This window comes from Lactuca sativa, chromosome 8 (genome assembly GCF_002870075.4).
Source record: "Lactuca sativa cultivar Salinas chromosome 8, Lsat_Salinas_v11, whole genome shotgun sequence".
NCBI lineage: Eukaryota > Viridiplantae > Streptophyta > Magnoliopsida > Asterales > Asteraceae > Lactuca > Lactuca sativa.
Window position 1 is genome coordinate 33,846,755 of NC_056630.2, and position 14,323 is coordinate 33,861,077.

Consider the following 14,323-nt stretch of genomic DNA (forward strand, 5'->3'; position numbering starts at 1 on the left):
TATGTTGTAGTGATATGTTAGATTTGGATCCTAGTATATAGGATGATGTTATATTTAGTGATCTGTTAGATCTGTATGACTGTCTGCATATGCTAGCTAGGGTTTGATATGGTATATGTTGATATGTGATGGTATGTTAGGTTGAGGCGGTATTGCTATGTGCTCAAGGCTAAGAGACCTAGGGCGTCCCGGATAGCCCGCGGGCTAATAGGGGGTACCACTCAGACCGAAGGCACGGAGAACATTCCAAATAGGCTGAAGGCTCGATGAGGCGTACCAGTCATGCTGAAGGTTCTGTGACCGTACCAGATAGACTGTAGGTCGGTGGGGCGTTCTAGTCAGACTGAATGCCTTGTATGCATGTTGTTTACTGCTATTATTATGATTATGTGTTGTGTTGGTACTATGGGGGAAACTCATTAAGCGTTGGCTTACCATTTTGGGTTATGCTTAAGGTACTTCAGATGATCACGGGAAGACGAAGGCATGAACGTACACATCCTCATGTCTTGGACTTATGATTTTGGGAAACTATGATATTTAACATGTTTTGAAAACTATATTGTAAACTATTTATGATCTTGGCATGGTTTTAAAAGACTTAAAAAGTTATGTCATCACTTTCATAATTTTATGACACACCAAACCAACCCTACAATCAAGTATATACAAAGCAACACAATCCACATGATTAAGAACCTCTTCAACCTTGCAATCATAGCTTCATGCTTAGCCACCAACCTTTCTAGTTGAGCTACTCTTTTATCGTTCTTGTCCTTGACAGGCAAACACTGCAACAAACCCAATTTCTGTTTCATGCCATACAACTTCTCCTTGTAGTATCCTAGTTGTAGCCAATCATCTATCCAATGGACGAATCTACAACTCCTCCTTTCAGTCATATATCCAAGTCAAAAAGCAAAATAATAATCAAACATCTAAAATCGAGCGTGAAAATTAAAACATCAAAGAAATTTAACAAATTTCAGCTCAAAACGTCACAGATCAAACATCGCAAGTCACCAAACATCATTAATCAAGATTTCAGCTAACCTAAACATCGTAAATTAAAATCACACATGACATTTACTGAAACTGAAGCTAGATTTTATCGGAGATGACCAGTGAGTTGGGACAGTTCAAAAAGCAGCGTGCATGGTTTTTTTTGTCGTCCATAGTGTCCTTTGAAGTGCTTCCAAGTCACAGTAACATTTCTGCACTTCATCCTCATTACTAAAGTGAGGAACGACTGAGTTGTAGGAAGAAGACGACGACATTGTGCAATAATGGTTTTGAGAGTTGGTAGGGTTTTTGGCGTTTCGAATACGGGAATAAAGGTGAAGGAAGCGTTCCGACTAAGGGTTTCAATTAATAACCCCTAATTTCATGTCTTACACGAGGGATGAAGCTTCCAGGTCAGCCTTGCCAAAGAAGCCTCGAAACCGGATTAACCTTTAAAATTGAGGATAAAGGTTTAATTAACGTTAATTTGAAAGTTGAAGGACTAATTGCACAAAAAAATAACTTGAGTGACTAATCCGGGACAAAGCCAAAAGTTTGTTGTGCTACAGTGTCAATTTCCCATAAATTTACTTTATAAATTAGTATACACACTATTACCAAAAGTAACAAAATTAATTAGAAAATATTTGTAAAATTTGATCATAAAATGTGTTTATATGCTATACCTTGAAAAAATATGCTCGTTTATAATAGTAAAAATTGTTTTGAATTTAGATAATTTTATTATAATTAATACGTTAGATATGATTACAAATATTATTGCAATAATAATATGATGTTTAAACAAAACAAAATAAAATGTTACGTGCATAAAGAAAAATACTTGCAACTTTCGAAATAATGACCCAATAATAAGGCTATACGGAGTGGGCTATGACAACAGAGCCAACTCAACAAATACTATCGAGTTCGATGTTTAAGATGACAATTGCTTGAAGATGAGAGAGAAAGTCTCTCTTCTCCCACCAGCCACTCTCTCTTTTTCTCTCTTCTTCCTGACTCCCTAACCATGGCAAAAGTTTTCTACATTCTTGGTGGGTTGGATAGAGTTGAGGTGGAGCTCAGTGAGCTCAACACTACTCCTCAACACCACTCCTAAAGTTTTCTACATTCTTGGTGGGTTGAGATAGAGTTGAGGTGGAGCTCAGTGAGCTCAACACTACTCCTCAACACCACTCCTCACAGCCTAATAACCAAGTTTAACAATTGTTATATCTATGAATCTAGTTTTTTATAAGAGGTGTAACCATAGGAGTTAAAATTTTGTTTCATTCTTATGGATTTTCCATTTAATTCTAAAGGATGTTTTACTTGTTACCGGTTCAATTGGTAAACATATAAATATAAGAATTTTCCATTTCATTCTAAATGATGTTTTACTTGTTACCGGTTCAACTGGTAAACATATAAATATGTGTATTTTACTTTTTTTAAGATGGCATGAAAAACATTATTCAAAACCCCAATGCAAGGACACTATAGGAGTATACTATTCAACTCTTTGTCTCTTCTCTTCGAATATTCGTCTCATACAACAAAAAAAGTGACACCGAAATGTTGCCTAAAGAGTTGGTGGCTTGGTGCAAATATACAATTGCGATCGATGGAATCTAAATGTGATGCTCATATTTGGAATAGATGCATTAAAACCGTTTGTTGGTTAAGTTTATCAGTTTCACTTAATTCGTAATTTTATGACATTTGTAGCTGTCACTTGACACAAACTTATGTGAAACACAACTTGGTCAACAAACCCAATTTGTTGAATTGAAAAGGAACGTGTGTGTTCAAGAAAGCCAACATGATGATGATGAAGCTCATATTGAAACAAGTGCATTAAAACTATTTATTGGTCAGGTTGTCACTTTCAAACATTAACAAACAATTGTATTTTTTATTTTTTTAAAAAAAACACTTGTGAACTAGAAATTTGATGAAGTTCAATTTGGTCAAGAAACCCAAAATTTTGCAAAAACATATTGGGGTTGTGAAGGCAACCAAAATGTTGAAGCTCATAAGAGCAATTGCACACTTCTTTGATGATCAAAACTTACAACTTCCTAAAAAAAAGTTATAGCTGCTTTATAACAGTAATCGACAAATATAAATACATAATACATATATCATCACCATTACTCTAAAACCCTTGATGAATGATGAACATTATTTACAAAGAAAGTGAGGCACCATATGTCCTTATCATATAGGTCTATAACAATGAAATGAAAGTAACAACGTCTTATTTCAACATCTAAGGGATTCACATATGATATATGATTCCACATAATCAGAACTTCAAGTTTATGAATGAATTCCCATTAATCTGGTTGTGGTTCTACAAGTCATGGAAGAGCCTCCTAATATGGTCCACAGATGCAGGAACCAATGTAACCGGGCAGCGGTTATACTATTAATTAACACACACAGAACAAAATTTTAGTTGACCTTTGACCCAATTGATTAGTCAAACATAGTTTGATACAATAGTCAAAAGGATTCATATTTCATACCTGTGAAACATACTTGAATACACAAGCATAGCAAAACACAAACCCAGAAACTGTAATTGCTGATGGATTTGCACGCTTCTGTGAACACAGCGGACATAATGTCCGGTCAGCTGCCAGTGGGATACCCTCCTTCGCCACCTGTGTTACACACATAATATATATATATATATATATATATATATATATATATATATATATATATATATATATATATATATATATATATATATATATAATTTTATACAACTATGCATATAATTTAATAATCTTAAGTTATATAAAAATTTGTTGAATGATATTAGGGTACCTTAGGTGGGGGAGGAGGAGGTGGTGGAGGATACACGGTAGGAGCCAACATTCTCTCCTCAGCAGATTGGTACCACCATTCCATCATCTATAAAGTATAAATTAAATTAAATACAATAAAGTTACCTTAAATTCAACTAAATAAATAAAGTTACCTTAAAACCAAATACAGCAGCTATGAGACCAGTTTGTGCATAGTCAAGAACTGCATAACCACAAGTCAGCAATACTCCTTGAACTGCCTGAAATTCATATTCAAATTCAAATTTGTTTGTAAAAAAGTAAAATGTGTCTTTAGTTTATATATTCAAGTATTATTATATATATATATATATATATATATATATATATATACCTTCACCCAAGGAGGCCCACGAAGTCTTTCACGTTCATTGCTTCTTATTTTGGAAATTCTTGAAGATGTATCCATCTACCTTGACATGAAAACTCAACTAAGTCAACTAAGTCAAAGAAGTTAAACGTTATAAAGTTAGGGGAGTTTGAAAAATCAAAATGTATACCAGTTCTTGTCCTGTAGCTCTACAAACATGGAGTCCAAGAGCATGTAATCCTGGGGAGTAGAATCCAGTAGCATCCAATAGGTATAACAACTGGTAAGCAAATGATAATCCTACACCATTACAATTTACAAATTTATGTATTATAAACCCATTCATAAGTCATAAGTCATAACTCATAACTCATAACTCATAACAATATCTTGATCACCTTCACTTCCAGCATGGACCCAAGGGTAACAAGTGGCAACAATCTTATGCATTCTTTTCCTGAATTGTGTTCTCACTGATAACTCTGTATGTGTATCCAGACTGCTGGTTGAAGCAAATGAAGTGTCCATCTCATCAAATGTTTCATTAACATTTCCCCAAAGACTGGCTTGAAGTGCAGCTTCTCTTTCTTTATTGTAGATTGAATGCAACTTTGACTTGAGATATGGCAACACAACCAGAAACACAACTGAGAGAAGCTTTTGATGCTTTCTTATTCCAGAATGTTGACTTCTGTTTCCTGTTTCCATACGAAGGTCTTCCTTTTTCATGTGGATATTAACAGCTCTCCTTCTTAGGCCATATAAAGACTCTGCAAATGAAGCATCTGGAGAACACAATAATGAAATTGAAATATAATAACAACAAAAGTATATGAAAGAAAGATGATTTCCTTTCTAATCAAAAATTGATGAACCTACTTTCAAAGATGGATTAGCTTACTTTTAGCAGGTTGCTTCAGACTATAGACAGCCCCCTAAAGCCTAAACACTTGTTATAAACTAACATTTCTATGACTGGGTATCCTGCTCCTAAATTGACTCTCCATGATCAATTCATGTAGCCCATTTTAACTAAAAGAGAAGTTCATTCTCCTGGTAAGGTTGTGAAATAGTTCATCAATGTTTTTTTTTCACTGAAAACTATGAACATACTCAAATGAGATTGGTGAAATTTATCCAACCAATGGATAGAGGGTTCAATTTGGTTGCATTACTACGGGTGCAATAAGAACGCATAGCAAAATATCTAATCAATCTACTAATATACACACGATTAAGAAGAGGAAGTGCGAGATCTACCTGTGGTTCGTAAACTATGGGTTTCTAGAATAAGGGTAAGGGCAGCAAAGAACTCGTCTTCATAATCCAAGACTTTATGGAGGAAAGGCCTTCTTAGCGCTAAAACCTGATATCATTCCATTTGATTCAAAAAATGAATAAACACACAAGATGAAATCTAGAATTGAAATGACGAATGAATACAATTATGAAATAAGCAGATGGAGCATACACCGATGGAGTAGGTAAGAGCAGCCCGTAGACTGGAGGGAAGCTGTTGGGCAGCGGACATCTCGAAGAAAGTGGGACGACTCCCTTGACCTCCCACCTGGAACAACATCTCTTTGTGTGTACTTGGCCTGCTTGGCGCTTGCTTTTGCTTTTGGTAGTTTTGTGGGGAAGATGAATTTTGGTTGAATCCTTGATTCCTTTCTCTTTGCTCTCGCACCTCTATTATCCCACAAGCTAAATAGCCTTTCACGCTTTATTTCACTAAATTTAAGAGAACGGTCACCTTGGTTTGGATAACTTGCATCTCTAGTCCCCAACTTTATATTTTTAACTCCGATCATTCTTCATTTGTAAACTTGTTGCACGTTTAATCCCTCTCGCTTGCAACTATTAAATGTCTACATTAAAACTAGGACTCTTTATTATTTGGATAAAACCATTCAATTTGACAAGTTGGATTGGACTATTTGGTTCGGATATTCGGATTTTTGGATTGGTTTTCAACAAAACTGATTTACTATTTTGGATTTCAGATTGGTTTTGGTTTATAAAATATGAACCGAATAATCCAAAAAAACCGAATAACAATTTATTATTTATTTATTTTTAATATAACTATAACTATTAATTAAATTTATAATTTATTTTTTCAAATAAGTTCAAAAAGTTTCATCTAATAAAAAACATTAATATGCATTTTCTCTTAAAAATTCTTTATCAATTGAATATTAAACTATAATATACATTCTTCGTAGTTTATAAATTTTAAATCACAACTAGATATTTTTTTTGCTTCTTCTATAAAAATTGAATAATATTATAATTATATGTCATTTTAAAATGTTTTAGTTTTTGAAAACCGAATTATAAAAATCGATCCAACCGAATTGTAATTGGATCGGATCGGATCGGATTTGAATTTAATTTGGATTATTCGGATCCATATTTTGAAAACCGAAATCAATTTGGATTTACTTAATTGGATCGGATCAAATCGATCCATCCAAACGAACACCCCTAATTAAAACACCCCACATGCAAGGAATGTGGATGTATTCTTTAAGGGTGTCAATTTATGACAAGACACCACAAAAATACATAACAAGAAACGAAATTGGGACGAAATCAAAATTCAAATTTGTGTTCGTGTCAAGTTTAAAAACATAATGCCGCTTCGTGTCGTGTTCGTGTTCACAAATCGATACGAAATTGACAGGATTAAACATGTGGTTGTCGTGTTTTTCGTATTTGTTGTTTTTATTGTGTTATATATCTTAAAGTATGAATTAAATAAATTAATCGTTATGTAATGTTATCTTTGTCATGTCGTGTCATGTTGTGTTTTAATTGGTTCGTTTTCGTGTTAATGAAAAAATACGACATCGTGTCGTGTTGTGTAAGACAAAAACACGAGGCACGACATGATTGCCGATTTAACAGCCCTAACATTGTTGTCCTTTTCTTTTGAGAGAGTGTTAGCGTACTTTTAGAAACTCAAGAGGCCAAACGTTTACGAAGACAAGACAATAATCATTCTTAAAAATAAGACCTCCTCCATCCCCCCCCCCCCCCCCTATACAATCGAAGAAAACACTACATATCGGATTTGTACGACCATGGCAAAAATCGACATTGGATAACGATATGTTAAGCATTTAGTGAGTTTGTTGATAATTTCGAATAGATTGGATGATTGTCCAAAACTAATTTCTAGATTTTTTTCTTTGCATAGACAGACATCCAACAATTTCTTCATTTTATTAAACCATGGTGGAGAGTTTACAAAGTTTTATAGGAAGAAATTACATCAAAGGGCACTAAAATTTTGTGGACTTATTGGACATTAGCAATTTCTCGGTTCACGAAATAGATGACATGTTGGATCATCTTGTTTATATTGGTGAAAGTATTCCTCTGTATTATTACGTCGAAAGACCTTTTTGTTGATTTAGATTTTGGGTTATTCGCTTTAAGTAGTGATCGAGATATTCGCCATCTGGGAACATATGTTGCTTAACATAAACTAATTGAAGTTTATATAAAACATGGTAAAACCTAATTGCATACATATGCAATGTCCCCGACATAACCTCACATTCGACTAGAGGAAATTGTTGAACCTCCATCATGTCCATGAAGGTTGTTTTTTGGTTGAAATGATAACAACATATTGGTTGGTAGTTCTTCAAATGTACAAGTATATGAACAATATGGTATTCCCCATGTTTACATGGATGATGAATTGGAAAGCAAGACACCACTAGCTCATGAAATTGGGGACAAAATGGGGACAATAATTAGGATGATAATGGGGACAAAGATAGGGACAGTAATGGGAACAATAACGGGGACAAAGTTGGGGAAGGTAATGTGGAGAAATGACTTATATTTTCAACTAATTCTTCAATTTTTATATATGATACAACCAAATTTCTTGAAAATGAAGCAACTTGATATAGATCCTAATATAGTAGTTAAAAGGGAAAATGAATCAAAGCTACTACAGGATTATTCTGCAAGAAGTAATAAGGGTAAATCTGGAAAAAGGCTAAGATCTGTTAGAGAGAGAGAGAGAGAGAGAGAATAATAAATAGGTAGGAATGATTTCATTGGTAGGCATTGAGATATTTTGGTGATAGTGATACTCTTGTATCGGCTCAAGCCTTGTGGCTGTGAGAGAGGGGTTTCTGTAACGCCCGTAGATCCGGGCTAATCAATTTAAAGACAATGAGCATCAAAAATGACTTTTTTATGGAAGATTATTTAGAAGGAGTAATCTTAACTAATTTTTAGTATATGTTACAAGGATTCCGTACATATAAAGAACACCGAAATCCGAGTTATAACGAAGAAGTTATGACCTGTCGAAGTTTCGCAACAGAACCGGCACGACACAGCGCGACGTAAATAGTGAATTTACGTTAGAGCGATATTTGGCCTTAGCAATCTAAATGAAAGTCGTAGAATATGTTAAACCGAGAGCGTGCATAAAAAGAACGTCCAAATCTGACTTCGTATGAGGAATTTATGATTTTTCTAAGTTTCGACCTAGTAGTATGCAGCCCGAATACTCGATTTGAGATCGAGCAGTTTTTAGCCGAAACAATCTAAACGAGAATCGAAGATCTCGTCAATGGTAGTGCAACGGTAAAAAGACAGACGAAAACGGACGTCGGATGAAGAAGTTATGAATTTATAACGAAGTTTTCCTGTCCCGACCTACTAAAAATAATATAATAAAAATAAAGTCAAAAATTAACCAACGGAGTCTAAACGAGAGTTGTAGAGCATAATCTCACCTACGCGTGGATATAAAGAACGTCAAAAACGGAGCTCGTATGCGAAACATAGGAATTTCTGAAGTTTGGGGCTTGAACCCCAAGGTTGTGTCAGAGCTCACGAGGTGAGCATTAGTGGCTCACGAGATGATCAGATGATGGACGTCTTCCAGGGCAAGTGGCCATGACGAACGCATCGATGTATCGAGCTCACGAGGTGAGCATATGTGGCTCACGAGGTGAACCTAGCATTTTTGCCCTATAAATAGAATTCAAGGGGCAACCGAGTTTGGTTGCTCATTTCTTACTCTCCCACTCCTGATACTCTCTCTAAGCCCTATTTTAACCCCCCGAAGCCCCGGTATCATCCCGAGACCCGAAGCGAGTCCCGAAGTCCCGAAGATCCCGAAAAGAAAAGAGTTTCAAGCTGAAGTTCTGCCCACGAGAAGCCCGGTTTGTGAAGATAACCCGGTTTCACCAAAGAATACTGCTTGAAGAGCCGTAGTGCTGTCCGACAATCGTCTTAACAAGTGAGTCTGTAGTTACTTTCTTCTAACACATAAATATGAAGTATTTGCTACGAAATACGTGCTATGTGTTTATATATTGTTGTTTATTTGAGATGAGTGTGGAATGGATGTTTTATATAGTTTTTAAATGAGTTAAACTGTATATGTATTTTATATCTACAAATATGTTGGGTAGCACATGAGTAGATTGAATAGTTGGTGTGTGATGAGAGATGGTATGAGTAAACTCTGGTGACTATGGAGTTAGCCCCTGTTAAGTGAAACTTGGTGACTATGGAGTTAGCGCCAGTTAAGTAAACCTTGGTGACTATGGACTTAGCGCCTATTGTATAAACCTTGGTGACTATGGAGTTAGCGCCTATTGAGTAAACCTTGGTGACTATGGAGTTAGCGCCTGTTGAGTGAACCTTGGTGACTATGGAGTTAGCACCTGATAGCTATGGATTTAGTATCAGATAGATAAATTTTGGCAACAATGGACTTCGTGCCAATTCCTTAGGTAAATCCTTAGGAACGAATGAATAAAGGATAGTTGATTCTTAGGGTAAAACCTTAAGAAATAAAGAAGATAATGGGGATGAGTAGTTGGGTTGATTGTTTGATGATTGAATATAATAATTATATTATTGTGGGTTGAAAACCCTATATGCTCACCAGGCTCCCAAGCCTGACCCACTCAGTTTTCTTTGCATTACAGGTAATGGCACAAGCGTATAAGTTGGTGGACTTGACGAGAGATTTTGGATTATAGATCAGTAGCTATAAATAATTGTTGTAAGGTCTATTTTATAATGTTTATGCTTTTGGTCTGTATCGGAACATGACATCCCGAGATTTTGTTATTTAATGAAAATACATTTCTTTAAAGAAATGCTTTGATAAATTCTTATCACATTTTGTTTTGGGAACAAATTCCACAACTGTTTTCTTTAAAAGATTACTCTGATTTATAAAAACAAAGCATAAACAAATCAGTCTTTTCTGGCCGTGAAATTGGGGATGTCACAGTTTCCCCTGGAACAATCTCTTGATTGTGTTTCATTGTCAATCTATTTCATCTTCTTCCTTATCATTACTCTGTGTTTAGTTACTTTCATTACAATCATAAATTTTGTTCTTCATCATTGGTCCGACCTGCTACGACCTGCCTTTGTTCACCATGTTCGATATCAATGAGTTTCACAAAATGATGGCTCGTGAACGGGAAGAAGAAATAGCATTCCGAATAGCGATGTTGACTTGGATGAAGCAACGGGATCCTGAGTTTTTCTCTGATATTAGCAGTTTTCCAGATTCGATCGTGATGTTACTAGAACCGGCGGTTGATGATGCTCCTAGGGATACGTCTTCTGGAATTTCAGATTCCTCATGTACTTCTCCGGTCACCCATGTTCCTATGAGTTAGGGTTTTGTGTGTTTCTCCGGTGGCAATTCCACTCCGAATACATCAGAAGAGGTGGAGAGTTTTCCATGGGCAGTGAAGAATAAGAAATTTGCAGAGTTCAATGGTTCTGATACTTCTCTAGTCACTCCTGAACCGGTGATCGAGTGTTCCGAGTGTTTATCGGATGAAAATTTCATCCCGAAATCATCAGAGGTGGTGGAGAGCTTGCCATGAATAGTGAAGAAGATTGATTACCAAGAGCATATTCAGAACACGAATCTCCACTTCGAGATTAATAGTACTTCTCCTAACTCTCTTCTTCGTCGTCTCCAATTAAGCGTAACAGGGTCTAGGCAACATGGGTGGAATTCGACATCTTCATTGGATTTGAGTGATAACGGTCATGACTGCCTTGACACAGAGTTGGAATGGGGTTCCAAAACACCACCGTCGTTTCTGATACCAACATTGCCACCGCCATCTCCACCTCTATGGTTCGAGACTAGTGTCAAGGATGCAGGTTGGAAACAGGAAAAACCAAACAAGTTTTTGAGCTTAATCCTCGGTGACGGGGAGAATTCCGGTGGGGAAGTTCCGGGAGCAGAAAAACCGGTGATAGAAGAGCAGCGTGCAATAGATTTCCATGTCGAGAGGCTGACAGAGCATCAACGGAGCGCATGGGAGAAAGCGGCTCCGTTTAACAACCGTTTAGAATGGGGTTATCCAGCTTACCTTCCAATGGGCTTAAAATGACAATTGGGCTGCAATTGATTCATGGGGCTCACAAGTGCTGAGTGGAAAGATGGACTTGGTTTTAACGAGCAAACAAAATATAAGCCCACTAGTTAATTGAAATGAAAATAATGACGTTTATCATAATCAACTGCCATCACCGTCCCTAACGCCGACAATGGCTTACGTGTTTCAACGGGATCGTCGAGTTAGATCATCGAGTCGCATGGAATGGAAGGAACGAAAGAAGAAGGACCTAAGTTTAAATGGTGGTTCTCAAGTCGGATTGTCTCACAAATGTCATAAATGCAAAGAAGACTGCAATCATTATTCGCGGGATGCTAATCAGGTACTAATTGATGAATTGTCAAAGAAGGCTTCTATTGGATCGTGTCAATTTTTGGAGTTCTTTGGAGTTCTGGCTAATTCTCAATCAATAGGTAAAATCTTGAAAATAAAAGGAATCAATTGTGATATTACAATGGTCATTGTGGTAATTCTTGTAGTTAGTAGGGCTACCCACATTTTAGTTCACCCACAGAGGGTAATTGCTTTAGAGGTACCTGGCTTTGTGTTTAGTGGTGTTAACATCACAATCGGTAAGAGACTTGTGGTGTTGAATATTGAACAATACATGAATTCAAACATTCAAATGGGTAGTTGTTCAGTTGTGATGAAGACATTAGTTTTGGCACCCGGGTTTCCAGATATGGACTTTTAGGGGATCAATAATATGATAATGAGAGATAGACATCTTGTTTTTAGGGTAAATGCTCTGGTTTTTGACATAGGGCATATAGAGATGATTTCAAGAATGGAATTGTTGCTTTCTTTAAGTGAGATGACATACAATTGGGATAAGGCATAGGTGAAATGTATGTATAACGGTATAGCGGTTCATTTTCAAAGGTTAATCACGGGGCAACAGGTTCAAGCATCGTTGCAACAATGGTTGGGCACACTTCAAGGTGGGGTACGTTTCCAAGAAATAATGAAAGAAGGGCAAGAATGAGATGATTTTTTGAAGAAGTCCAACATGCATTCTGGTTTAAGTTTCTTTTTACCTCCTTATATGAAAACTAGGGTTGTTTATTGGGTTATTCCTATATGCTTTTCTTGGTTACTTGTGCGGTTGAGAATCGATTGGACCAAGTACACAAGTGGTTAATCCAGTGGAAGGGTCGACCGGATGGAGAAGCTACAAGAGAGGTTGTGTTTGAATATTATGAGTCGATTTCAAGAAGCAAGTGTTGAGGACAAGACTTGTTTTGAAGGCGTGAGTAATGATACAGATCCTAATATGGTAGTTAAAAGGGGAAATGAATCAAAGCTGCTACAGGATTATTCTGCAAGAAGTAATAAGGGTAAATCTGGAAAATGGCTAAGATATGTTATATATATATATATATATATATATATATATATATATATATATAGAGAGAGAGAGAGAGAGAGAGAAAGAGGGAGAGAGAGAGAGAGAGAGAGAGAATAATAAATAGGTAGGAATGATTTCATTGGTAGGCATTGAGATATTTTGGTGATAGTGATACTCTTGTATCGGCTCAAGCCTTGTGACTGTGAGAGAGGGGTTTCCCCTGGAACAATCTCTTGATTGTGTTTCATTGTCAATCTATTTCATCTTCTTCCTTATCATTACTCTGTGTTTAGTTACTTTCATTACAATCATAAATTTTGTTCTTCATCACAACTTTTGTGCTTTATCCCTCCAGATTAGGCATTGAGGTTCTTAAATAACATCAACATCGTTGAATTTGAAGTAACAACTTTGTATGTGACTGTTGTATAATCGTTCAACTCGAATGTCTTGCTTCATTTCAAACAAATCACCGGAACTGTAGGGGTGGCAACTTTCGACCCAACCCGTAACCCAACACTGACCCAACCCGAAAATAGACGGGTTCGGGTTGAGATTTTTGACCCGCCAACCCACCAACCCATGTATTTCATGGGTTGGGTTGGGTTATCGGTTTGGGTTCGCGGGTCAACCCGCCAACCTATATATATATATATATATATATATATATATATATATATATATATATATATATATATATATATATATATATATATATATATATATATATTGCAATTTGATGAAATTTGATTTCCATCCGTATTCGTAATATTTTGTATCATTGTATTCCTTCCGCATTCGTATGTGACTAATGTGTGTTTGCGGTTCGTTAATCAAAAAAGAAAAAATACATGTCGTTATTTTTTAGATACCCACGAGTCACGAACGAAGAACACATCCACTTTCTATGAATGTTTTCATTTTTCATTTTTATTTGGATGTTATTGAATTTATGAATTTATGTTGAAAACCTATTTTTATGTTAATTATTTTAATCATTTTATGAATTTATGTTGAAAAAACCTCACTTTTTAAAATGTGTTGCTTATTTATTAAATGAGTTATATGGGTTGGGTTTGACTCATTAACTTGTGAACCAGCGAACCCATATACTTAGGTTATATAGGTTGGGTTGGGTTGAGGTTTCCAACCCATCAACCTGTGACCCGCCAACCCGTCAACCCATATATTATATGAGTTGTGTTGAGTTTATGTTTTCTGACCCGCCAATCGGTGACCCACCAACCCGAACCCAACCCAATTGTCAGGCCTACTCTGGAAGGAACATCGGCTGCCCATATAAATTTACACAACTTATGTGTAAGATGGTAAAAAAATACATTGTATGTGTGTGCGCGTTTAATGGTCATTTTTTGGGAATTGA

At 36.1% G+C, this 14,323-nt stretch overlaps 1 protein-coding gene across 1 annotated transcript; it reads right to left on the bottom strand.

Annotated features, from left to right (window-relative positions):
- Positions 1 to 3,084: 3,084 nt before the first annotated feature.
- LOC111917702 (peroxisome biogenesis protein 12) lies at positions 3,085 to 5,878 on the bottom strand. The gene is made up of 9 exons (XM_023913373.3): positions 5,642 to 5,878; positions 5,431 to 5,536; positions 4,569 to 4,955; positions 4,361 to 4,470; positions 4,195 to 4,269; positions 3,995 to 4,081; positions 3,841 to 3,927; positions 3,534 to 3,671; positions 3,085 to 3,430 (listed from the first exon to the last, which is right to left on the bottom strand). Exons 1-9 carry the CDS (start codon positions 5,747 to 5,749, stop codon positions 3,359 to 3,361), a joined length of 1,170 nt encoding a protein of 389 aa, XP_023769141.1. The 5' UTR covers positions 5,750 to 5,878; the 3' UTR covers positions 3,085 to 3,358.
- Between the last annotated feature and the right edge of the window lie 8,445 nt (positions 5,879 to 14,323).